At 45.3% G+C, this 27,521-nt stretch overlaps 1 protein-coding gene across 1 annotated transcript in view; it reads left to right on the top strand.

Annotated features, from left to right (window-relative positions):
* LOC137426530 (uncharacterized) overlaps window positions 1-27,300 on the top strand; it is a 50,825-nt gene extending 23,525 nt beyond the window's left edge. The window contains exons 1-3 of the mRNA XM_078779327.1: window positions 22,292-22,795; window positions 25,923-25,984; window positions 26,107-27,300. Of these exons, the coding sequence (XP_078635453.1) occupies window positions 22,493-22,795; window positions 25,923-25,984; window positions 26,107-26,260 (519 nt within the window). The 5' untranslated portion in view covers window positions 22,292-22,492 and the 3' untranslated portion in view covers window positions 26,261-27,300. Of the gene's footprint in view, window positions 22,796-25,922; window positions 25,985-26,106 lie in introns of the transcript that reaches the window.
* Window positions 27,301-27,521: the final 221 nt, after the last annotated feature.

Raw genomic sequence — 27,521 nt, 5'->3', positions numbered from 1 at the left:
GATATCATGATCGAGTTGTGTCCTGCCTAGAGTGGGCGTATTGCGCCCATTGTGGGCGGAGCCACGCCCAAAAAAGATCTTTTTAGGGGGTAATCGATTTCAAGCCACATCTTCTCCAAGGGGTTTGGTGGAATCTGACAGGTGTTTCGGTATTTGGTTCGGCCAATGTCATGTGTCTAGCCCCACGGAGCTCGATTTTTCATTTTCGCTCCAAGGTCAAGGTCACAGTCACAAAATTTAGAAAGTCGATTTTTGATGTTTTTTTTTTTTTTTTGTGTACAACATCGAGGCTGGTGAAAGAGCTAACATTAATCACACAAAAAGTCAAACCGACACACAAAACACAAAAAATAAGGGGAGCGGCAGACAAGATGGGGAGAGAGGGGGAAGGACACAAACACAACATTTGAGAGCAGGGACATCGGGAGAAATGTGGGAGGGGGAGGGCTTGGGGGGAGGTGGGAGAGGTATAAAACATATGAACACTGCAAGGACTTCCAGGAAAGAAGTTGGAATTTCAAAAAAAAGTGTATCTGGGGTGAATTCGCGGGGGTAGAAAAGATCAAGGTTTTGGATGGGGGAAGATAAGAGATGGTGGTGAACAGCTGTTTTAAAGACCTGGAGGGAGGAGTGAGATTGAAGGGAGTGGGGGAATTTGTTCCAGAGGCGGGAGAAAAGGGGAATGAAAGAGTGAAGGTGAGCAGAGAGCCTTGATTTTGGCAGTTTAACCATAAGAGGGTTGCAGGCAGATCTTGTGCGACCTGAAGGAATATTGGGGGGACAGAGCACAGAGAGAGCTGGGGGAGCAAGGCCGGAGAGGAGTCGGTAGAAGACAGAAAGACCACCAACCTGCCTGCGGTGAGTGAGTGAAAGGCCCTCGGAGTTAACTTCATCGCAGGAGATTCCAATGATTCTGAAAGCTTTGGTTTCAACAGCATGAAGCCGAGCTAGGTGTGAGGCAGGAGCACCAGCCCAGAGGGGGAACAGTATTCCATTGAGCTGCGGATGAAAGCCTTGTATGTGGTGAGGAGCTCAAGTGTGCCAAGGAAGGACTTAGCACGACGGAGAATGCCCAGTCCGACGACTGGCTTTGGAGGCCAGCTTGGAAATGTGGTTTTCCCAAGAGAGATCATGGCAAATAGTGAGACCCAAAAGCTTGAACGACAGAACTTCTTGGAGAGGATTGTTGATAAAGTAGATGGGAGGGTTTTCCAGTCGGTCCTTTCGGAGAGACATTCTAAGAGTGTGAGATTTGTCAGGATTGAAAGACATGTTCCACTTGTTTGACCAGTCTGTGATTTTGTCCAGGTCTGCAGAGAGTGAGGAGGCTGCAGACTGCCGATCTGAGGGATGAGGAATGGAGCGGCAGAAAGTGGAGTCATCAGCAAAGAGATAGAGAAGATTTTTCAGAGAGTCGGAGAGATCATTGATGAAGAATTTACATTGTTTGTTTTAGTTTTACAAGTTTTATTACATTGTTCGCTTCCTGATAGGGTGAAATGTCGTACATGTTTTTATATTATCACATACATCATGCAATACAACTTTTCCAACAAATTTCAGAATCTTCGACCTTTGACCTTTGAAGGTCACAAAGTTCAAATTTTCAAAGTTGCCAGAATCGAACCGAATTTTCGGTATTGTGTTGCTAACTAACCTCATAACTGATTATACATTATTTTCTATCTCATTTCATGGTCAGTAACCTTCGTTTTGTCATTCCAAGGTCACAAAGGTCAAATTTTCAAAGTTGTCGGAATCGAACCGAATTTTCGGTATTGTGGAGCTAACTTGTCTCATAACAGATAATACATTCCTATTTATATATTTTCAATGTCGGTTTTGACCTTTGTCATTGAATACCGCTCGCTCGTGAACCATCGTCGTCTCCTGACTTGTCCTCATTATGGGCGACTTTCTTCCTTTTGGCTGCTTTGAGGAACTGCTTCAGGTTGACGTCGTGCTCGGTTTGTGTCATGCCACAGATAGTCAGATTGTCTAGGTAAGCGAACGTTCCAGCGAGTTTCTCTTTCTTGAGAAAGGAGTCCATGGTGCGTTGGAAGAAATCGATACCGTCCGTGACAACAAATGGGACTCGCGTGAACTGGTAAAGACTTCCGCTCGATTTGAAGGCCGTATTGGGCTTATCGTGGTTCTTTCTGGGTACCTGATGGTAAGCACTACGCAGGTCGATGGTGCTGAAGACGCGATACTGTGGCGATCTTATTCACTGTCATCGATACACAGTAGCGGGTACCCATCAAGTAGCGTAAATCGGTTGATCGTCTCAGAATAGTCAATTGCGAGCCGTTTCTTGTGGTTTTTGTCTTTAGTTACCACGACCTAGGCGCACCACGGGGACTTACTCGGTTCGATGACTCCTTCGTGTAGTAGCCGCTGAGTTTCTTTCTCGATGAATTTACGGTCGTCGAAGCTGTACCGACGCGACCTGGTGGCAATTGGGCGACATTCCGCCGTCAGATTGGCAAACAGTTCCGGGGGGTCAACGCGTAGTGTGGTCAGTCCGCAGAGATCTAAAGGCGGCAGGTTACCACCGAATTTCAGTGTGACGCTGTCATGCTGTTTCTGGAAGTCTTGCCCGAGGATAACGTCTGCGCATAGCTTGGGGAGTATGGACAGTCAGACGTCTTGGTAGCTTCGTCCTTTCAGGGTTAAATTGACCACGCAGAATCCAAGTGTCTTCATTGAAAGCGATGCTGAGGCCATAGAGACAACTTCACCCGACTGGTAAAACTTTAGCGAATGTCGCCTGACGGGATGTGGGTGAATAAAGCTTTCCGTGCTTCCACTGTTGATGAGGCCATTGGCTTCAATTCCATTAATGGCAACCTTACAGGTTGCTTTTGATAGTGCCACAGAGATGGCTGCAGATGTCACAGAGGCAAGTGTCGGGCGATTCGCTTGCGCTGAGGTAGCGGCGGCTGGTGACGAACGGCAGACTTTAGCAAAGTGCCCCTTCTTCCCGCATTTGTTGCATGTAGCCTCGCTTGCGGGGCACCTTGTACGGGGGTGTTTCAAGTAACCACAAAAGAAGCATTTGCTGCCAGTAGCAGATTATACTGTTGGAGAGTCGGTTGACTCGATAGTTGGGTGGAACGGATTCAGAACAGCTTGTTTCAGTTCAGCAGCGGCGGAACTATACAATGACCCCAATGACGCCCCATATTGCTCGGAGCTCTTTTGCGCCGAATCTAGGGCACGTGCTTGGTCGAACATGGTCGCTAGGTCTAAGGTCCTATTTTCTAGGAGGCGTTGGCGGATCAACGGCGATTGTAGTCCACTGATTAATGAATCTCTAATAAGTCCTTCTAGATGTTGAGCTGCAGTCACGGCTTGGCAGTTACAGTCTTTACCCAGTGTCTTTAAAGCCTGTAGGTATTCATCCAGGGATTCACCGACTTGTTGGCGATGCGTAACAAGAAGATGGCGTGCGAAAATCTCATTCTTCGGCTTTATATACACGGCCTTCAGCGTTTCAACGGCGTCCTCATAGGTGACACAGTCCGTGATGATTTTGTAGATCCTTGGCGTGACAAAGTTTGTCAGGAGAAGAAGTTTGTCGAGTCCTTCAGGAGGAAGTACAACAACGAAGTTTTGGAAGGTCCGAAACCAGTGTGTCCATTCATCAGTAGCCGAACTTGAGTTTGGATCCGCGTCAAGGCGTTCTGGTCGAAGCAGCCGGTCCATAGTTGTGTTGATTAAATTGTTGTGGCAGAGCAGGGCAAAAAAGACAAGTAGGCCTTTAAGTAGACTGTAATCAACACAATGGTGGCCAGGTGCCCAAGAAGAGGCCTAAGCAGGGCTTGAAGTCCTTAAGAGGGAACGTAGCATGGAGTGGATTGTAGGCAGCCCGCATGCCGTCAGCTGACCCGCTTTTATACAGTAACGATCCCAGAAAACAGGAAGTGAGGACACAGGAAGTGAGGTACACAGGAAGTGAGGTACAGAAGAGAAGATGCTCCGTTGACTGAGATCCGGGTTGGGGTCCTACTCCAGGCTGAACAGTTTACGTTTTCTATCCCCTGATTGGCCTGATCTGGATCCAGACCTGAACCAAAATCTAATCGGCTTGTTCTTGTCACCTACTCAACTCATCCATCAAGTATTGTAATAACTCATCCACAACTTTTTGAAATATTCTATAAATCGTTTTTGGGCCCCATCTCTCAACGGTGAAAAATTATTTTAAATAATAAAAAAATTCTCGTTTCCAGATCTCTATTTTCACCAAAATCGAATCGAATCGTCCTTGTCAAACACCCATCTTGTTCCCCAATTTCGTCCGAATCAGTCCATAACTTTTTGACATATCTTGTTACAGTGCCTTCAGAAAGTATTCACACCCCTTGACTTTTTTCACATTTAGTGACGTTCCATCCTGAATTTAAAATGGATTAAATTGAGATTTTTTCTGTCGCTCATAAACACATAATACCTCATAAGGTCAAAGTGGAATTTTTTTTTCCGAAATTTCTACAAATTAATTAAAAATGAAAAGCTGTAATGTCTTGATTCAATACATATTCAACCCCTTTGCTATGACACTCCAAATTGAGCTCAGGTGCATCCGATTTCCTTCGACCATCGTTGAGATGTCTCTACAACTTCACTGGAGTCCACCTGTGGCCAATTCGATTGATTGATTTAGAATTGATTACATGATTTAGAAAGAAACACACCTTTCTATACAAGGTGCCACAGTTGACAGTGAATTTCAGTGCAGAAACTCTACCATGAAGTCCAAGGAACTGTCTGGAGAACTCTGAGATAGAATTGTGAGGAGGTATCGATCTGGGGAAGGGTATAAAACAATTTCTAGTGTTTAAAGTAAACAAGAGCACAGTGAGCTCCATCATTAGGAAATGGAAAGAATATGGAACTACCCAGACTCTTCCTAGAGATGGCAATCCGACCAAACTGAGTAACCAGGCAAGAAAGACCTTGGTCAGGAATATGAGAAGCTTTTATTTTTTTATGTGAGTATTCACCGTTGAGAGATGGTACAAAAAACGATATCAAGCACGATATTTCAAAAAGTTGTGGACAAATTATAACAAAACTTGGTGGAAGAGTTGGGTAGGTGACAAGAACAAGCCGATTAGATTTTGGTTCAGGTCAGGATCCAGATCCGGCCTATCAGTGGGATAGAAAATGTAAACGTTCTGGTCGAAATGTAAACGTTCATCCGCAGCTCAATGGAATACTGTTCTCCCCTATGGGCTGGCGCTCCTGCCTCACACCTCGCTCGGCTTCCCGCTGTTGAAACCAAAGCTTTCAGAATCATTGGGATCTCCCGCGATGAAGCTAACTCCGAGGGCCTTTCACCCACTCACCACAGGCAGGTTGGTGGTCTTTCTGTCTTCAACCGACTCCTCGCCGGCCTTGTCCCCCCAGCTCTCTCTGGGCTCTGTCCCCCAAATAGTCCTACAGGTCGCACAAGATCTGCCAGCAACCCTCTTATGGTTAAACTGCCAAAATCTAGGCTCCTTGATCTTTTCTACCCCCGCGAATTCACCCCAGATCCACTTTTTTGAAATTCGAACTTCTCTCGTGGAAGTCCTTACAGTGTCCATATGTTTTATACCTCTCCCACCTCCCCCCAGGCCTTCTCCCTCCCACAGATCTCTCGATGTCCCTGCTCTCAAATGTTGTGTTTGTGTCCTTCCCCCTCTCTCACCATCTTGTCTACCGCTGCTCTTATTATATGTTTTTTGTGTCGGTTTGACTTTTTGTGTGATTAGTGTTAGCTCTTTCACGAGCCTCGATCTTGTATACAAAAAAAACAACAACAAAAAAACACACAAAAAAACTGTCCAGCCTGGTGGAGTTTTGCTCTCTACCGAGTACCGTTTGTTTTTTTTATCCGGCTGTTGAAGTTTTCTTGGAACCCCTTTGCGTCCATAACTTTTTGAGATATCATGGTATATATCGTTTTTAGCTTCATCTCTCGATGGCGAAGAATCACTTTTAAAATTATAGTAAATGGATCCAGATCTTCACCATAATCTAATCATTTCGTCCTTGTCACGTGCATAATCTTTCCACCAAATTTTGTCTGAATCCGTCCTTTTGAGATATCCTGTTCACAGACAAAAAAACAGGCAGACAAGTAGACAGGGGTGAAAACATAACCTCCATCCACCTGTTTTCCCTTTGGTTTGAGGTGGGAGAGAGATCGAGAGTATGTCTGTGTACATGCGCGGGGGAGGGAGGGGAGGAGGAGGGGGAGTACACATCTGTGGGTTTTGAATTGGGAGGGAAAGGAATAGGGCAAGAGTGAAGGTGTGTCTGTGTGTGTGTGTATGTTTGTGTGTGTGTGTGTGTGTGTGCGTTCGCATGATAATGTAAAGCGCCATGAGGATAGTTTACTCTGCTTGATGGGGCTATATAAGACTCCTTTATTATTATTATTATTATTGGTAGACCTCATTTTAGAGGTCCAAGTATTTGGTCATTTTCTTGATTTCTGCGTTGTTTAGGCCAAAATCGCTTGGTACTGATATCTCAATCAGCAATACTGTCTTTTCCTTTTTGTTCCTCAGTACAATGTCGGGACGCAATGCTTTGTTTTCTATGTTCACGCTCTATGGAATCATCAGGTCGTACGTGAGCATGACGTCCTCATTTTCATTGATTGCCCTTGGTTTGTGTTTCCATGGGTTTTATGGTACTGGGATGTTTAAATTTTTACAATTATGCCAATGAATCACTTTGCATACTTTGTTGTGCCGTTGTGTGTAAAGTTGTTCTGATAGTTTTTTGCATCCCGAGAGCAGGTGACTAGTACTTTCCGTTTCTGTCTTGTAGAATCTACACTTGTTCATCTGGCTCAGACCCGCCTTCCTTTTAAATCCATTGGTGTAGTGTCCTTGATCTTGGGCATTCATTATGATTTGTTCTCCATTCCATGCTGAATGGAGAAGGTGGATCAGACTCGGCAACAGTTGCTGAAGTGAGATGTGCATGGAAGAAGTTTTGGGAACTGAGTGGAGTGCTGATGAGGAGGGGAGTGTCGTTGAAGCTGAAGGGAAAGGTGTATGCTGCATGTGTGAGAAGTGTTGTGATTTATGGGAGCGAGACATGGGTAATGAACGTAGAGCAGCAACGAAGGCTGGAAAGGGTGGAAATGTGAATGGTTCAGTGGATGTGCGGAGTATCGTTGAGAGATAGGAAGACAAATGATGAATTGCGAAAGATGATGGGAATAGAACCTGTGATGGATGCTGTGAAGAGAAACAGGTGGAGATGGTTTGGTCATGTGCTGAGGAAGGATGAAATTGACTTGTTGAGAAGAGTGATGGAAATAAATGTCGAAGGAAGTAGAGGACGGGGAAGTCCGAGAAAGACTTGGCTAAACGTGGTGGAAGAAGAAATGTGGGCAAGGGAGTTAACAAGGGTAGATGTAGAAAATATGGTAAAATGGAAAAGATTGTCATGGGGACCGCAAGGCTAACCCACGCTCTAGCAGGGAAAATGACCTTAAAATGCCTGTTGTTTGTTTGTTGATGTTCTCCACCCCAGTTGAGCAGACCTCTTCTTAGCCATTCCAATGAGCCTTCTTTGTCTATCCCCACTCTGTCCAATTGTTTTTTGTATTTTCCTGCTCTTTTATCATTCTCCCAGTTGTTGGTGTATATTTCTTGATATTTCTTTTTATATATTTATTCTGTATTTTTTGCAATTGTTGGGGCTGTATTTGTTGCTGTTTCATTTTCCTGTGCAGCATCTTCTATTCGCACCTGTTTTTGGAAATTATTTGCAATGTGAGTTAGGGATACTTTTTCAGGTTTGTTGTGTTCATGTTTGTCAACAAATTGCATCTGATGGTCTGTTGAGCATTTCACATACTCAGCTAGTCCTACACTCGTCACTCTGTGCACCTGGTTGAATTCCATCAGGCCGCTCCTTCCCTCTCGTCTCGACAGGTACATTCTCAGGATGCACTGGTTTTTGTAAAACATTTTGTGAATGGTAAGTTTTCTTGTTTTGATGTCTAACTTGTTGTTTTCTGATTGGGCCCAGTTTATTATTCCACAGCAACATTGGAACACTGGTACTGTGAGCTGGTTTATGGCTTTGATTTTGTTTCTTGGGGAGAGGTATGTTTTCAGGATCACCTTCGTTCTACATAGGTATTCTTTGGCGATTGTTTTGTGCATTTGTTTGTGACAAATTTGGTGGGCCTCTTCTACTCCGAGGTATTTGTATGATGCTTCGTTTTCTAACTGCTGTATTGTTGTTTCAAGGTCAATTTTGTTTGTTGTCTGTTTTTGTTGGTTTACCATGTGCACTTGGTGCACTTGTCGAGTCCAAATTCCATTTTAATATCGTTGGAGTACTGTTTCACTAATTTGAGTTGTTCTGCAAATTTTGTATTGTTTGGTGCAAATAGTTTAAAATCATCCATGTAAGGTAGATATGTGTCACCTTTCCCATTTCTTTGGATGTTCGTCTATTGGTTGTTGGGGTATATCCATGTCCTTGTTCATTGATGAGGTTACTTTGTGGGTCCAGAGCCAGGCAAAACAGAAGGGGGGAAAGACTGTCTCCCTGGAAGATTCCACTCCGTATCTTCACCTCTGGTATTTCATTATCTCCTTCTGAGTGCTGTAATATCAATGTGGTATTCCAGAGATCCATTGCTTTCTCAATCAGTTTGATCATATGGTGATTGATTTTGTATATTTGCATGCATTTTATCATCCACGAATGTGGCACACCGTCAAATGCTTTCTTATAGTCTATCCAGGCAGTGGTATGGCCTTGTTCAGTAGTAGGTGGTCAATTGTTCCATATCAAACTCTCTTACATCCCTTTTGTTCTGCCTCTAGACCTCCTTGGTGTGTTAGATGATGGAGCATCATTTCTGTGATGATTCCTGTCAGCAGGAATGTGGTTGTGGTTGGTTGTATGTGGTTGGTAGGCATGTTATCGGCCGGTATTTGTGGAGTAGATTCTGATTTTGGGATGAGAAAGGTGTTCCCTTCTCCGAGCCACTCATCCACTGCCTTTTCCTCTTGGATCAGTTCGTTAAATGTCCTGGCATATTGATTGTGGAGAGAATAAAGTTGTTTTAGCCAGAAATTTTGAATTCCATCTGGGCCTGGGCTTTTGAAGTTTGGCATTTTTTGAAGTTGTTTTCTAATTTTCTCTTCATCAATAAATCAATGGGGGGAATTTCCTCGAGATGTTGTTTTTATTCTTTTCTAAGTTTGGGATCCATTCTGCTTTCGTGTTATTTCTTAACGATCTTCAAAAATTACTTTCCAGAATTTTTCCAGTTTTTCTTTTTTGAATTTGTTTTCGGCACCCAAGCACTCGTGGCCTATCTACGTCCGTTTGTATTCAGACGTCTTCTTCTTTCGTATGCTCAAAATAACGAAGACAGTTTGAAAAAGAATACAAAATGAAAATTTATGATTTTATGCAGCCTTGACCTTTATCTTTAGATCCAAAAAATAATCAGCTTCTAGCTTTTGATTGGTGAACCAATTCTGTGACCCAATATGCAAATTCTTTAAATTTCAGGTCAATCGGGTGAAAATTGGTGATTTTATACAACCTTGACCTTTGACCTTTTGATCGAAAAAAACAAAACAATCGGCTTGTAGCTTTTAATTTGTGAAGCAATTCGGTGACGCAATATGTAAATTCTTAAAATTTCACATCAATCGAATGAAAATTGACGATTTTATGTGATGCTGACCTTTTGACCAAATTATTAATTTGACTTCTCTGTATTATCAAAATAAAGCTTTGTTGAAAATTTGATGACAAAACTCAAACGACGCCACCAGCCGAGTCATCGCAACACCAAGCAAGCCGTGGGGCCCTGCCACGAGAGCTGATGATTGGTCAGGGCGATGGACTACTATGATGGACTCTGATTGGAGCGCATGCAGACGTCATTATATGACGTTCGAGACCGGGGAACAAAAAGGCTGAGGTCCGCCATTTTCTTTCTTTTGGCCCGGGCGATTGGTGTGAGCGGACGCCCTCTTGGTCCCGACATCGATAGCGAACGGTCGCATTTTATTGTTCCTCTCTTGGTTTTCGACGTTCGTGGCAGGCGGTCGCAGCTCATGGACTTTGACGCTCTTGGTTCGTGGCTGGGACACTCTGGGTGGACGCATCCTTCTCCTATCTCACCTCGGTGCTTTGTGGAGCGGACGATGAGAAAGGAGCGAGGGCCTGCTTGCTTCACGTTAGGCGGCTGGGGTGGATGCAGCTGCGTGCTAAGGCCTATTTTCCTGCGCAAGGACCAGGGTCCCATGCGGCGGCCGATGGGGTTGGGGACCGCTTGAGGAGACCGCGGAGTGCAGGCAAACGCACCACACAAACACATTTATTTTTCATTAGGAATTAGTTTTACCGTGCATTTCTTGTCCCTGGCATTTATTTGCATTAAACCTGTTTATTTGTTGCATTTTAAATCCGTGTCGGTCTGGTTTGATTATCGTGTTTTGAGGACGCTCCAGTGGAATTCCTGCATGTAAGAGCCTTGCTGCTCTCCATGCTCGCGCATATTAAATAACACCACCATAGTTTGACTGAACGCCTCGGAGTGTAAAGCTCGGTCGGCCATTCACACCCGTGGGATCTTAATTTATATATTGGTATTGTCGTGTTCCCGGAGATTAACAGGATTTAAAATAACCAATTGGCATATGTGGGAAAATAACATGTACAGACTAGGAATTGATTGGGAATTGAACCCAGATCCTCTGGTAAACTGTACCAGTGGTTTTCTATTTGAACTAAGAATATTGAACAGTTTGTTTTGCGTTTGTTTATAACAAAATATAATTAAAATATTTTGGTTTGTCTCTGGATTTCAGACCAGTTTACTCTCATGGTTTCTTACAGGACCAATTGAACTTAAATGTTCCTATTGGTTTCTATGGGTTTCAGACCAGTTGCATTGAATGTTTTTTATTGGTTTCAACCGAATCTGGTTATGTTCCTACTGGAAACTCTACTCGTTCCTTTATAAACCAACAGAAACCGTAATTTCCAATAGAGACCCATACAAATGTCCTCCTGGTCTCTAATGGCTCCTATGGGATTTCGACCTAGGCTTCATCCTCAAATGCAGCAACAATGCGGAAGAGGCTTCATAGTTTGGCAGATACTGGTCTTAACCTTTAAAAGTGGTCTGTACTTTTGTTCTTGGTATCGTTCGAAAGCTCAGAACCTCCACATTAAAAATCTGCCGGTGACATCTTGCCACCCTTGAGCATTTTCAGGAATTCAATATGGCGTCCAAGATGGTTGCCAAATATACGAGGGCCAGTCAATAAGTAACCTTTAAATAGTGATATAAATTCGAGAATGTAATGTGTGTAGTTGTAGATGACATATGTTACATCTATGGGTAAGAGTTATGTTTTGCCTGTTTTAGATCTAGCAACATTGAGCGTATGACGTCAGTGGAGCATTTCCAAGATGGCAGCTCCCTTAAAAGAACCTACCAGGGAGGAGCAACGTTTTGTCATCCGTTTCTTGGGAAGTGAGGGTGCGAATCCCAGTGAAATCCATCGCAGAATGAAGATGCAATACGGTGACGCATGTTTATCGCTGCAGCAGGTGTACGACTGGGACAGGAAGTTTAAAAGTTGTGTGTACAGTGTGGCAAACGCTTCTCGCTCAGCCCTGCCTCACACAGCCGACACACCAAAAATAGTTGCAGGTGACAACTCACACCCGAACTGAAAGAACGGCGAGTGGACGCATGTGAAGAACTTTCTTGCAACACGAAACAGAAGGTGACGCTTTCTTACAGCGCGTAGTAAATGGGGATTAAAGCTGGGTCCACTACTTTCAGCCAGAAACGAGGAGGGCAAACAAAGAGTGGTGCCATTCAACTTCACCGAAGCCCAAAAAATTCCGCACACATCCGTCTGCTGGAAAGGTGATGCTGATGCTCTTCTGGAATAGCTGAGGCCCACTTGCAGAGCATTATATGCCCAGAGGGACAACAGTCACCAGTGCATCATACTGTGACCTCCTTAAAAATCATCTGAAATCAAGCAATCAGATCAAAACGTCGTGGACTACTCACGACCGGTGTTTTGCTCCAGCATGACAATGCTCGGCCCCATACTGCCAGCGCTACAGCTGCAACAATCGAGGACCTGCATTTTGAGTGTCTTCCTCATCCACCCTACTCACCAGACCTCGCCTCTTCGGATTACCACATATTTGGGCCACTTAAAGAGGAGCTTGGTGGAACCACTTTCCGATCCGACGAAGAGGTCCAAGAGGCGGTGCACGAATGGCTACACAAGCAGCCAAAATATTTGTTTTTCTTGAGGAATCCAGACCTTAGTGAAGCGCTGGGAAAACAAGTTGTGAAAAATATTTTAAGGTTTCTTGTTGACTGTCCCTTGTATAATATACTTTTCAGCAGCTACTATACAACAAAGCAGTGATTTTTTGGAGGATCTTCTGCATTTTCTGGGTCAAGGAATGTGAATAACATATTTTCAAACCTGACTATTAAATAGCTTGTGTCATAATTAAGATGGCTTCCAAGATGTAGTGAAATTATACCAAGGTGAACCCAGGGGTGCTCGCTACGGAAGGGGCCGTCTATAAGACCCGGGACAACCGGGGCGTGCGGACACTTCAGCGGAACTCACTGTGACATTATCCAGTAGTTTGAATGGATGTACTCCAGATCTAAATGATATTAAATGTCGTGAAAATCAAGCTCAGACACGACTGGACCTCTGGGTAGGTTTTAATAGCTCTGGGTAGGCTGAGGGATCTGCATCGGAGTTTGCTCGTTGGCTCAAACGCTGCAGAATCACTTTGCGGCTCACGAGACAGAGCCCACCGCTGCGATAAAGCTGTCCGGGGTCCATCACACTGTTGTCAAGAACATTTCTCGATTTGGGACGTACGCTACGGCCCTAGCCGAGCTGAAGCGCCTCTCGTAAAGACACGGAGCGCTGTGCACGGCCGGCCTCAACTCTCTCAGCGGAGACAGCAACCGTCTGACTCGATCGATCGCTTCGCGCAGGAGCTGCGCTGCTTATTGGCAGACTGCGTGCAGGACGTCCGGACCCATGAGCAAGTGCAGGACGATTTGCTCTGAGATTCAACATCCCCGGAATAAGTTCTGGAGTCTTGCGGCTCCGTCTCTTGGAGGTCGCGGAGCTGACATTTACAGAAGCACTACGGCTGGCACGCGTATACACAGATGCCCGAGAAAAATTGACCGCATATGATCACCAACGAGTCGTGGCAGGGACCTCGCAACACGCGCGACCTGAGAAGGCTACCGCCGAGGATACGGAGGAGGACCCGACCACCACGACGGCCGAGTCTCTGGGAGCTCCGGAAGCGGACTCCGCTTCCGGCCTCACTGCTGCCGCCGCTGCCCGGCCACGGCCTGCCCGGTATGCAAAACGTTATTTTCGTGGAAATCGGCAGCATCCTCGCTCTGAATGCCCGGCCCGAGAGGCGACGTGTCACCTGTGCTCCACTAAGGGCCATTTTGCAAAGGTCTGCAGAAAGGCCGCTCGGGGCACGCATTCCGCTGATCGTGATTCCGTGACGAGCGGAGATCAGCGGAACATAGAGCTACTCGGTGGAACCATCTCCTCCACGCGAATCGCGCACTGCTCGTCGGAATCACGCCGTCACGACCGGCTCACTCCGACCACTCGCTACTCGGTGGCCCATCTCCTCCGCGCGAATCGCGCACTGCCGCGCGAATCGCGCACTGCTCGTCGGAATCACGCCGTCACGACCGGCTCACTCCGACCACTCGCTACTCGGTGGCCCATCTCCTCCGCGCGAATCGCGCACTGCTCGTCGGAATCACGCCGTCACGACTGGCTCACTCCGACCACTCGCTACTCGGTGGCCCATCTCCTCCGCGCAAATCGCGCACTGCTCGTCAGAATCACGCCGTCACGACCGGCTCACTCCGACCACTCGTTATTCGGTGGAACCACCTCCTCCACGCGAATCGTCGTGCACTGCACCCATCGCGTGCTAATACTCTGGGAGGCCCGTGATTCCATTCTGATTCCGATCACCTCCTCGCCGCGAAGCCACACGTGGCACCCATCGCGGGCCCCCTCTCTGTGACGCCGGCGATTCCCATCGCTGCTCGTCGGAACCCCTCTTACGCGCGAATCATGCGCCGCACCGTCGCTGGATGGAATCCCTACAATGCACGACGCGCCAGTTGCGCGCGCCGCATCTTCGCTGGATGGACCCCTTTGCATGCGGTTCCTCTCGCCTCGCAGGCCCTACTCTGTGAGGCCGGCGATTTAGATCTGGAGTACATCCATTCAAACTACTGGATAATGTCACAGTGAGTTCCGCTGAAGTGTCCGCACGCCCCGGTTGTCCCGGGTCTTATAGACGGCCCCTTCCGTAGCGAGCACCCCTGGGTTCACCTTGGTATAATTTCACTACACAAGATGGCCGCCGAACTACACTATGTCCTATAATTCAACAGCTCGAAAGATGGACACTTGCTATGCCTGATGATAAAAGCATCACAAGATCATCACAAAATCATCATAAAGCTCCTCCATGAATGCCTGTCCAGACAAGATACACCCATTCAAATCTTTGTAACTTTGAAACAGTTCAACAGAATTCCTCAAGCGTGTTTTGTCTAGCTGCATAGACCGAACAAGAGATTCATATAAGCAGTGTCTCTATCTTAATTGTGCAAATATGACTTAGCATCCACCTTATGTCTTGCAAATATGACTTGGCATCCACACCTTATGTCTTGTAAATATGACTTGGCATCCACACCTTATGTCTTGTAAATATGACTTGGCATCCACACCTTATGTCTTGTAAATATGACTTGGCATCCACACCTTATGTCTTGTAAATATGACTTGGCATCCACACCTTATGTCTTGTAAATATGACTTGGCATCCACACCTTATGTCTTGCAAATATGACTTGGCATCCACACCTTATGTCTTGTAAATATGACTTGGCATCCACACCTTATATCTTGTAAATATGACTTGGCATCCACACCTAATGTCTTGTAAATATGACTTGGCATCCACACCTTATGTCTTGTAAATATGACTTGGCATCCACACCTTATATCTTGTAAATATGACTTGGCATCCACACCTAATGTCTTGTAAATATGACTTGGCATCCACACCTAATGTCTTGTAAATATGACTTGGCATCCACACCTTATATCTTGTAAATATGACTTGGCATCCACACCTAATGTCTTGTAAATATGACTTGGCATCCACACCTTATGTCTTGTAAATATGACTTGGCATCCTCACCTTATGTCTTGCAAATATGACTTGGCATCCACACCTTATGTCTTGCAAATATGACTTGGCATCCACACCTTATGTCTTGTAAATATGACTTGGCATCCACACCTTATGTCTTGCAAATATGACTTGGCATCCACACCTTATGTCTTGCAAATATAACTTGGCATCCTCACCTTATGTCTTGCAAATATGACTTGGCATCCACACCTTATGTCTTGTCTTGCAAATATGACTTGGCATCCACACCTTATGTCTTGTAAATATGACTTGGCATCCACACGTTATGTCTTGTAAATATAACTTGGCATCTACCTTACGACGTAGCGTCGTCAAATGCTACCTTGTGGCATACGTATGACGATCTTCTATGAATCACCTAAGAAACTTGCCAGGGCCCACCTATTCGCAACCATTGGGTTGGTTCTGCAAACAATGAGTGTGTACACTGTACATAAAGGTATTTATTGCATGTGATTTCCGAGAAACAATTTGGAGCGAATTATTGCTCGGAAATATCGTCATTTAAACAGCTGGAAAGTCCAAACGTGTCTATATGTGTATTCAGAGACAAGAACCTACTTATATTGAGTGCATCGTTACTTGCTGGTTGCAGGTGTGTTACTCGCTGGCTGCAGGTGTGTTACTCGCTGGTTGCAGGTGTGTTACTCGCTGGTTGCAGGTGTGTTACTCGCTGGTTACAGGTTACACATCCAAGATCAAAAGGTTCTCAAGGATATTCAGCCCATCATCATCAGGACTCTTGGTTTCGGTACAATTTTAATTTTCATATTTCCATTTGTGTTCCTCAAACGGTCTTTTTGTTAAGATTTGCGTCAAAATAAAACATTTAATCAGTGATATGATAATTTATGTGTGTTTACCGTTTCGTTATATTTTAATTTTGAATCGACTTAAGTTAGGTATCAAACAACCGCGGTTGATGGCCTTTCGTGAATTACCTATGGTTGATGGATTTGGTTCTGTATGTGTGTGTGTGTGTGTGTGTGTGTGTGTGTGTGTGTGTGTATGTGTGTGTATGTGTATATGTGTATATGTGTATATGTGCGTGTGTGTGGGTGTACACGTGTGTGTATGTGTGTGTGTATGTGTCATCTTTTGCCCTGTTCACGTGACTCGTGGTTGTCCCTCTAGGCCCTCTCCCCGTTGGTATTTTTGTGAATATAAGACTGTTCTTCACGATTCTGCTTAAATATGTTTAAACTTTCCCCTGGAATGTTTTATTCAGTGGTTTATTACAACACGCTGTTTTTCTTCCGATTTAAAAGGCTCTTTTCAATTTCCTCTTCAGCTCATTCCACTTCAAAAAAAAATTCAACCTCTTATAATTTTTCCTCACTACATGCTCTAAATTCACATTCATTCCACCCCTCCTCTATCGTTCTTAAACGGATCACTAACTTGGAAATCACAATAAACCCAATTTGTTATAAATGTTCGTCTTTCATTAATCATCCACTTTCTAAAGTCCCCCCTCACCCCTCCCCTCAAAATCTCACCCCTTGCCCCTCCCCTCCTCAACTCCCCCCTCGCCCCTCCCCTCCAAATCTCGCCCCTTGCCCCTCCCCTCCTCAACTCCCCCCTTGCCCCTCCCTTCCTAAACTCGCCCCTCACCACTCCCCTTCAAATCTCCCCCCCCCCCTACCATCCCTCTCCAATTCTCCCCCCTCCCCTCCTCCTCAATGCTGCCTCCTCCCCACTTCATCTCCCTTCTATTTCTTACCTCCACCTGCCCCAACCTTCTACTTTCCTCTGCCCCCCCCCCCCCCACCTCAAACAACTCTCACTGTGCCTTTTCCCATCACCATCAAACCTTTCGTCCTCATCCTTCCCTTTCTTGTAACTCTTCTGTAATATCTGACACACTATCAACTGCTCTCCCTACCTCCCCCTCTCATCCTTCATCTGACCCTACCCCTCCCCTCCACCGGTCCTGCACCCGATGCCCCCCTTCTCTCCTCATTAACGGTATGGACCTCAAACATCCGGGGCCTTCGCTCAAACCTGACTGATCTCTCCATACAGGTTGCTTCTGACAAACCAGACTTGATCTGCTTAACAGAAACTTACCTCCTTCAAGATGTCTCTGATTCCTTAGTATCTCTTCCTGGTTACTCCCTCCTCCGGTATGATAGACCTGAGCCTCGTCCTGGTGGTGGGGTTGCTATCTTTATCAAAAACTCTCTTCTCACTCTCCTTGCACTGCCCTCTCTCCACCCAACCCCCAGGAGTACCTCTCGCTATGGCTTCCTCTCCGCTCCCACCTTTTGTTCATATGTGTTCTGTACCGTCCTCCAAACAGTGATGACTCCATTTACATTTCGCTGTCTGACAACATGGACAAACTTCTATCCACTCATCCTAACTCTCTCTTCCTCATATATGGTGACTTCAACTGTCATCATGCCAACTGGCTGGGTGGGGGTTCCTCTGTCACCAGCCATGGCACCTCAGCAAAGAACTTCTATGACTCATTGGGACTGACACAATGTCAATTTCCCGACCCCGATCTCAGCCAATGGAGTATCTTCTCTTCTATACTTAGTTATGACAAACTTCCCTGCAAATGTCTGCTACTCTTCTTCTGCTCCAATCGGTTCTTCTGATCATGTGCTTGTTAAAGTGGACATCTCTCTGGCCATTCTCAGAGAGCCTCCTCAGCGTCGACGAGTCTGGCATTTCACTCAGGCCGACTGGCACGGTCTACAAGCAGCCATCAATCATCTGGACTGGTCTCCCATCTCTAATGCCTCTGATATCAATTCTTCCTGGGAATTCTTCCAAAGTAAACTGATCTCTCTCATGCACAGATATATCCCATTTCGTCTTCAGTTGTCTTACCCTTCCTCCCGTCAATGGTACACTGAATCTTGTGGTGAGGCAGTTGCCCTGAAACAACTTGCCTTTGCATCTTGGAAGGCAAATCCAACTGAAGGCAATCTCAGTTCCTTCTACCAAGCTCGGAACAAGTGTGTGTCTACCCTCAGGGGTGCCAGGAAGCACTATCTCTCCACACTCAAGAATGAACTCTCAAACCTGTCTCCTTCCTCCAAATCCTGGTGGCGTCTGGTCAAATCCGTTTCTGGTGTTTGTTCCCCCTCCATCCCCTCCCTTACCTCAAATGGCCACACAGTTGACACCGCACGTGACAAAGCCGAATGCCTCAACTCTGTATTTGCCTCAAAATCGTGTGTCCCAAACCCATCTCTCTCTGTTCCCACCTTACCCAGTCGGACTCAACTGCTCCTGGACTCTGTGTCCTTCTCTCCTGACAAGGTGGAGAAGTTTTTGTCAAACCTCGACTTTGATTGTGCAACTGGACCAGACGGCATCAGCCCACGGGTCCTAAAATCCTGCTCTGCCGCTCTATCTCACCCTCTCCCTGTTCTTTTCACCCTCTCTTTTGCTCAAGGTCATCTGCCAGCATCTTGGAAATCAGCAAACATTACCACTTTACACAAAAAAGGTGCAACAACAGATCCTTGCAACTACAGACCAATCAGCCTGCTCCCAATTACCAGCAAAGTCATGGAATCCATCATTGCTTGGGATATCAAATCCTTCCTCTTCTCCAATGGCTTGATCTCCGATCATCAATTTGGATTCAGACCAGGTCATTCTACTCTGGACATGCTGCTTCTGCTGTCTCAACAATGGATGGAGGTCCTCAATGCCAAACAGAAAATCAGAGCCGTCTCCCTTGACATATCCCGTGCCTTCGATACGGTCTGGCACCCAGCTCTGCTCACCAAACTCTCCTCCTATGGTATCCATGGAAATCTTCACGCATGGCTTGTGGACTTCCTCTCTGGTCATAGTCAACGTGTGGCCCTGAATGGATTTCTCTCATCTCCCCTTCCTGTTCAGGCTGGAGTTACCCAAGGCAGTGTTCTGGGCCCTGTGCTTTTTTTGGTCTTCATCAATGATCTCTCCGACTCTCTGGAAAATCCTCTCTATCTCTTTGCTGATGACTCCACTCTATGCCGCTCCATTCCTCATCCCTCAGATCGGCAGTCTGCAGCCTCCTCACTCTCTGCAGACCTGGACAAAATCACAGACTGGTCAAACAAGTGGAACATGTCTTTCAATCCTGACCAATCTCACACTCTTACTATGTCTCTCCGAAAAGACCGACTGGACAACCCTCCCATCTACTTTCTCAACAATCCTCTCCAAGAAGTTCTGTCACTGAAGCTTTTGGGTCTCACTATCTGCCAAGATCTTTCTTGGGAAAACCACATTTCGAAGCTGGCCTCCAAAGCCAGTCGCCAACTGGGCATCCTCCATCGTGCGAAGTCCTTCCTTGGCACACCTGAGCTCCTCACCACATACAAGGCTTTCATCCACAGCTCAATGGAATACTGTTCCCACTCTGGGCTGGTGCTCCTGCCTCACACCTAGCTCGGCTTCACGCTGTTGAAACCAAAGCTTTCAGAATCATTGGAATCTCCTGCGATGAAGCTAACTCCGAGGGCCTTTCACTCACTCACCGCAGACAGGTTGGTGGTCTTTTTGTCTTCTACCGACTCCTTTCCGGCCTTGCTCCCCCAGCTCTCTCTGTGTTCTGTCACCCAAATTTCCTGCTGGATGCACAAGATCTGCCAGAAACCCTTTTCTGGTGAAACTGCCATAATCAAGACTCTCTGCTCACCTTCACTCTTTCATTCCTCTTTTATCTCACCTCTGGAACAATCTCCCACACTCTCTTCAATCCACTCCTCCCTCCAGGTCTTCAAAACAGCTGTTCACCACCATCTGTTATCTTCCCCCCATCCAAAACATTGATCTTTTCTACCCCCTTTAATACACCCCAGATCCACCTTTTTCAAATTCCGTTTTTCTTTCCTGAAACTCCGATGAGTGTCCATTTGTTTTATCCCGTTCCCACCCCCTCCTCAGCCCCAGCCATCTCTCTTCCACAGATCTACCACTGTCCCTGTTCTCTAATGTTGATGTGCTTCCCTCTCTCCACCCCCCCCCCCCCTCTTGTCTCTCGCTCCATTTATTATATGTTTTATGTGTTGTCTGTTTATGCCTTTGTATTTTATGTGTTGCTGTTACACGAGCCTCGACTTTGCATACAAAAAATAAAAACGAAAACTTTGTTTGGATTATTCCTTTGGGATGGAGAGGCGTCATCAACAGGATATGGGGAAAAAAACGGATCTATGGGAACTCTTTCATTTGCAGCACTCTGGCTGCTGGTTGCATCCTCAATGATGGTGCACACCTTTGCCATTGATGGTGTCCCTGTAGATGTGAGAAGGAATTTGTAATTTGTTTAGAATGCTGGCAATGGTGAAGGACATTGTGGGATATTTAACATGCACCACCAATTCTGGCTGGCAGACATGACACCCAGCTTAACATCCTTCTTATTGATAGTCACACATTGTAATACCCTCTCCTCCCTGGAGGAGGCGCTACACGAATTTACATAGACATTTACATCGAGAATTTACGTCTCCACAACTTGTTTGGATCATTATCCTTGAGATGTCTCCACAACTTGTTTGGAGTCTACCTGTGGCCAATTCAATTCACTGGACATGATTTAGAAAGAAACACACCTTTCTATATGAGGTCCCACAGTTGACAGTGCATGTCAGAGCAGAAACTCCACCATGAGGTTCAAGGAACCGTCCATAGAACTCCGAGATTGAATTGTAAGGAGGCATGGATCTGGGGAAGGGGATAAAATAATTTCTAGAATATTGAAAGTTCCCAAGAGCACAGTGGGCTCCATCATTAGGAAATGGAAAGAATATGGAACTCCCCAGACTCTTCCTAGAGCTGGCCATTTGACCAAACTGAGCAACCGGGCAAGACGAACCTTGGTCAGGGAGGTAACCAAGAACCCAATGGCCACTGACAGAACTACAGAGTTCCTTGGCTGAGATGGGAGAAACTGCAGGAAGGACAACAGTTTCTGCAGCACTTCACAAATCTAGGCTTTATGGGTGAGTGGCAGACGGAAGCCACTCCTGAGAAAAAGTCACATGACAGCACACCTGGAACTTGCAATAAGGCACGTGAAAGACCTTGAGATCATGAGGCAAAACATGCTGTGGTCTGATGAGATAAAAATTGAACTCTGTTCTGAATGCAAAGCGCTACGTCTGGCGGAAACTGAGCACAACTCATCACCCAACTAACACCATCCCTACCGTGAAGCATTGTGCTGGCAGCATCGTGATATGGCGATGTTTTTTTTTCTGTGGCAGGGCCTGCGAGACATGTACGGATACATAGAACAATGAATGTAGCCAAATACTGGCAAATCATTAAAGAAAATCTGCTTCAGAGTGCAAAAGGGCAAGGCTGCATGTGAATAAAGACATTTTTAAAGCACGGTCCAGTCCCATATACTGTGCTGATTTTACCATTGTCTCCTAATTTCCTTCTAATTAATGCCAATGTGTACCGTCTCCTTTGTCCTGCATTGTCATTCATGTGTTGGGTTCCGGTGTCTTGTTCATCCTTGTGTACTGTTGCCTCGTGCCTCGTCACCCGACAAAGTGTGGTGATTAAATGCTGATGTTACAACAAAGCCCGAACGTGTTTTGTTTGGGCATTCGCTCTGAAGGAAGGAGAGGCGTTTACCATTTGCTGGCGTGGTGGCAGCGTCTTTGAACCCATTCGTCCGCTGGCTCAACAAAGGACGACGAACGAACTGGTAAGTTCCCGCCTCATTTCACCCATCTGGGGCCCATTTCATAGTCTCGAATTTAATCAACTGTTCACCTGATGACCACCTAAAAGATCCTTCGAGTGTGCCGGGCACATTGTGTCCACCGTGTCCGGCAACTGTTCGGCCCCCACAACATTTCTCAAGTAAATGCGAGATTCTTCCTGAGCCTGACCATCGCTGTATGGCTGGTACTCGTCACGTGGGGATTAACAACGATTAACAACTGAGGAAGAAGAAGACTACAACAAACTGTGGGTCACCGACTGTTCCGACGGGGAAGAAGAAGAAGAACACAACTTTGATGTGAAACCTGAGCATTGTGCCGGAGGTGAGTGCTTGTGACATGGGGATTAACAACTACGCATTGACGCTCAATGACTGTTATGAAGAAGAGGAGGAAGCCGACCTTGGTGTAGAGTATGACCCTCATGCTTATGAGTAGGTACCCTGATGTGAAGCCTTTGTGGAGTTATGATAGTGAAGAAGAATACAACAAACTGGATTACCGACTGTTCCGACGGGGAAGAAGAAGCAGACGAACAAAACTTTGACGTTAAACCTGAGCTTCATGCCGACGAGGTCAGTGATTGTGGCATAGGGAGCAACGACTACCCATGGACCATTAGCGATTGCAATGTAGAAGAAGAAGAGGAAGCCAACCTTGATGTCCCTCGTGCCTTTGAGGTTAGTACTCGGCACACGTGGTTTCAACACTGCTTTGAAGAAGAAGACAACTTTGTGACACCTGAGCCTCCCAGCCCCAAGCTGCCTCAGGTGTGTGAATGGGAACGTGCTCACGGGAATGCTTTGGGTGATTGCAAATGATATCAGCTGCATCAAGATTCGCAACTCATGACAACCTGTCATGTCATGTCAACCTGTCATGACAACCTGTCACCTGAGCCTTGTATTCATATGTTTTAATCCTCTCCCACCTCCCCCCAAGTCCTCCCGATGTCCCTGCTCTCAAATGTTGTGGTTGTGTCCTTCCCCCTCTCTTTTGTGTCCTTCCCCCTCTCTCCCCATCTTGTCTACCGCTCCCCTTGTTTTTTGTGTTTTGTGTGTCGGTTTGTCTTTTTGTGTGATTAATGTTAGCTCTTTCACGAGCCTCGATCTTGTATACAAAAAAAAAAAAAAAAAAAAAAAAGACATTGGACTGTGGCGAAGATTTACGTTCCAACAGCATACAAGCATACAGCCAAAGCAACACCGGAATGGCTTCAGAACCAGAAGGCAAAAGTCCTTGAGTGGCCCAGACAAAGCCCAGACTTGAATCCCACTGACCATCTGTGGAAAGACTTGAAGATTGCTGTTGACCGACGCTCCCCATCCAACTTGACAAAGCTTGAGCAAATCTGCAGGGAAGAATGGGAGAAACTCCCCAAATCGAAATGTGCAAAGCTGATACAGATACTGTATACCCAAAATGACTCTAAACTGTAATCGCTGCGAAAGGCATTTCTGCGAAGTATTAACTCCGGGGTTGAATAATTATGAAAATTAGATATTTCTATATTTCCGTAAAAATTATTTTCTAAAAAATTCTGAACCAAAAATTCCACTTTGACATCATGGGGTATTATATGCACATCAGTGACAAAAAAATCTCAATTTAATCCATGTTAAATTCAGGCTGTAACACAACAAAATGTGAAAAAGTCAAGGGGTGTGAATACTTTCTGAAGGGACTGCATATACTGTTACGGATTCGTCACTTCCGTTGTTGTGGTTTTGCATCCACTGTAAATATTTCTGATTCCATGTACTATTATTGTGTTCAACAGGTTTATGGTTCATGAACTGGTGTCAAAAGGTAAAAAAGTTAATGTTAAAAGGGAACAGGAAACTGGATCGGGAACCAGACGACGAAGAAGAGGAAGAGGAACAAGAGGGCGGAGCGAAAAGTCGGAGAAGAAGCTGGTTGCTTTGCGGTCGGGATCGAACGTTGTCGAGCAAGAGTCACGTACTTTGGATTTCCTGGGAAAAAGGAATTCCTGCGATAAAGTTGCTATCGCTGTGACTGATCATCCTGCATGTCAGGTTTGGCGTTAGATTCCGAAGAATCATCGCCGGGTCGTTGCGACTCGAGGACGAGCCGTCGGCCATCTTGACTCGCGCGCTTCGTGCGTCGAGCAGACTTTCCTTGCTTCGTCAAGCGTTTCCACCGTTTTCAGACGTATCTGTGGTGTGTGTGTGCACCAAGGCTTTTGACGATTCCTTTGCGGCTCGCCGACGGTCAACAGTGAAAGTTCATACCTGGAGGGCGCCTTTGGATTTCCCAGTCGCTGCGAGTGCGCCTTTGTGCCGCTGTAACCCACGTGACCCTTTTCTCCGCTTTGGCCGCGTGTGCCGTTGTGCGGTTTTGGGTGGCGTGACTGTGTCTGTCATCTGAAAGAGATTCTGGTTTCGATTCGACATCGTTCCATTGATCACTGGAGGGGATCAACTCTGAGCGCGAAGACGGGAATGAATTTAGAGACATTGGGGAATGTTCTTTTTCACTCACTTGGAGCACAGTGAGTTACCTTATGCATGCTAGCTGATGGTACCATCCTAGGAGATGTTGATTGTACTCTTGATCCCTATGATTGTTGTACTGTTATTCTTGTGTGATTTTTAATACAATATTTGTGTGTAATATTGGTGTTTGTATTATTTGCAATTGGTGTGGTTTCACCATTGATTTTTGACACAGGATAACATATTTTTCTGCCGTTACTCCTTTCGGGGCTCGGAGGTACACCGTGGCCAGGGGATCGGGGAGGAGCACGTAACAATACCCCATGTGGAATCGATGATAAATGCCAGGTTTAAATTTTTTTCGTTGAGCGGTTTTGGAGAAAATGATGTCCAAATTTTTTCCTTTCATCCAATATGGCTGCCATACCTTGTGACATTTTTGGTCTACCAAGTCTAGGCACGTATAAGAACTAACACATAGAACATGTAACAAAAGAAGCAGGAGACAAGAGGGGTCAAGAGAGGGAAGCACAACAACAGTATGGAACAGGGATATCAGGAGATCTGTGGAAGAGAGAGGGCTGGGGTAGGGTCCATGGGATAAACAAGATGGACACTACAAGGATAAACAAGATGGACATTTGAAGAAGGTGGGCTTGGGGTGGATTAATGGGGGTATAAAAGATTATGGTTAGGGCGTCATAAATTTAATTCTTCACTCACATCAGGTCATATATCAGACACATGAAGTTTCAGATTTCTGTGAATAAGGATTTCAATTCAACCAATTATGTCTGGAATACAACTTCACCGATGACATCATCGTTCTCACCCTATAAACCCCATGAGAAGTTGATGACAAATGTAGAGTTTCAATTTTTTTCATTGAGTGGTTTCAGAGAAAATGATGTCCAATTTTTCCCCTTTAATCCAAAAAAAGGCGACAAAAAGGAACAAAAAGGCGACAAAGTAAAAGGTCGACAAAGGCGACAAAAAAAGGCGTAAAAGTGTCGTAAAAGGCGTGTCGTAAAAGGCGACAAAAAGGGTTGGCGGCAGGAAGGGCATCCAGCCGTAAAACATTGCTTCAAAAATGGGACCAACAAAAACAACAACAACCATGGTGCCCGAAAAAGGCCAACCCCCGCTTTGCGGGGAAAAATGGCCTCTAAAGGTGTTTTTTTTTTTTTTTAATTGAATATGCCATACAATGAATGTGACGTTTTTTCCTGCCATACAATGTGACTTGTGACGTCCGAGTTGGCAATAAAATATTATCCATGCAGAAAAATTTTAAAGCTAAAATATATAGACACGGAAACACACACACAGACACACACACAGACACACACACACACACACACACACACACACACACACACACACACACACACACACAACCTTTGGGGCGAGACTAACAAAATCATTTGTTTCTGTGCTGCAGGTGAAAGTCAAACTTTCTCTTGAAGGAGTGCAAGGTGGACACAAGGAATCTGGTGTTAGCAGGTGAGTAAGTAAATGCGCGATTGTTCAAGCTTACACAAGTAAATATTTTATCGACACGGATGATATATGACAGGCCTGTCTGTCTATGCTAACTAACCTCTTCTTGTCCTGCATTTTCCCAGTTTCAATATCTTCACAAACGACGTTCACCTTGTCTTCCAATCAAAATACCTGCACTGCAGAATCTACCTTGCCCTCCCTATTGAGCAAGTTTTCAAACCACAAAGATCACTGGAGGGTGTCGGAAACATTCCAGTAACTACTCTTGATATTTAAACTACCGCAGCTTCTGCCGATGAGTGTGTCTTTGTTTCACTCAGTCGAGAGTTTGTGATTTGTGTTTCTCAGATTGATTTTAACAGCTACAATTTTTTTTTTTACGACATGTTTTAACAGTTTCTCAGATTGAAGTACATTTTTAGGCCTACAGGACAGATTAGAGCACAACGACCTCAGCACTTTTGTTAACTTTTGCCACAACAATTTACACCAACACTTCGAAATGAAAATATTTAATATATTTCGTTACTATTTTTATTCTCTCTTTGGAGGAATGAGGCTGTTCGTTAACCAACCTGCTGTTTCAGAAAAGTGTTCCAACATTCAAAGGCTTCTGCAAGAATTCAAGGAGAGCAGAAATGTCGTCATTGAAGAAATCCGCCAAATCGCCGCAACAGTGAGGGAGACGCAGAAAAATGTGAACATCGCAAAAATCACTGGATCCACCCTTGGTATAATTGGAGGTATTGCAGGGATTGTTGGGCTCGGCCTGACTATTGGTACCTTTGGGTTGGCAGCACCACTCACATTGGCTGGAGCTGCCATAGCAGAAGCTGGAGGAGTTGCAGCTGCAGGAGCCGGGATCGTTTTGTCCGTGAAGGAACATTTTGAAAATGAAGAAGTGCAAAAGCTGCTGGAAAAGGATGAAAAACGCAAGGAGGAACTTTTCAAATACATTGTCGAACTGGATCAAAGTATTACAGAGCAAGTATATTTAAACATCGCAAAGCAAGAAATTGGCAAAAAGATTGGGGAAGAGGATGTAAACATGGTCAACAAATATGTCACAAAAAGATTGGAAGATTCATTAAATGAAATATCTGAACCTTCACATGACACTTTTATTTTACTTGGAGAAGGAGGAATCGAAGAAAGACTGAAGGAAATGGTTGAAGAAATAAAAGAAGCCCTTGGAGGAAAAGGCCGTCAAGAATGTGAATCAAACTCTGTGCCAGGAGGGTCCTCAGTTTCTTCACCAGGTGTGGATGGATCCCACCTGTCAATCATTTCAACGTTACGTAAACAAATAACAAAAATTGAGACTCTGTTTACTCTGATAGTACAAAACATGAATCTTATTGCATCGGAAAATGCAGAAGAGGAAATGAAAGAAGAAGCATTCAATGATATTGAAAAGTGTGTTGAGAAAACATATGAGGAGGTTGAAAGGTTGTTGACGATTATAGGTCAATGTGAGCCTTGTGACGTCAGAGCATTCGTTGGGGTTTGCATGGTAATAAGATTTGCCTTCTTTTAC

The sequence above is a fragment of the Myxine glutinosa genome, chromosome 5 (genome assembly GCF_964187855.1).
Source record: "Myxine glutinosa chromosome 5, kmMyxGlut1.1, whole genome shotgun sequence".
Taxonomy (NCBI): Eukaryota; Metazoa; Chordata; class Myxini; order Myxiniformes; family Myxinidae; genus Myxine; species Myxine glutinosa.
Note: the sequence above shows the minus strand (reverse complement) of the source record. Positions and strands in the feature narration are given on the sequence as shown.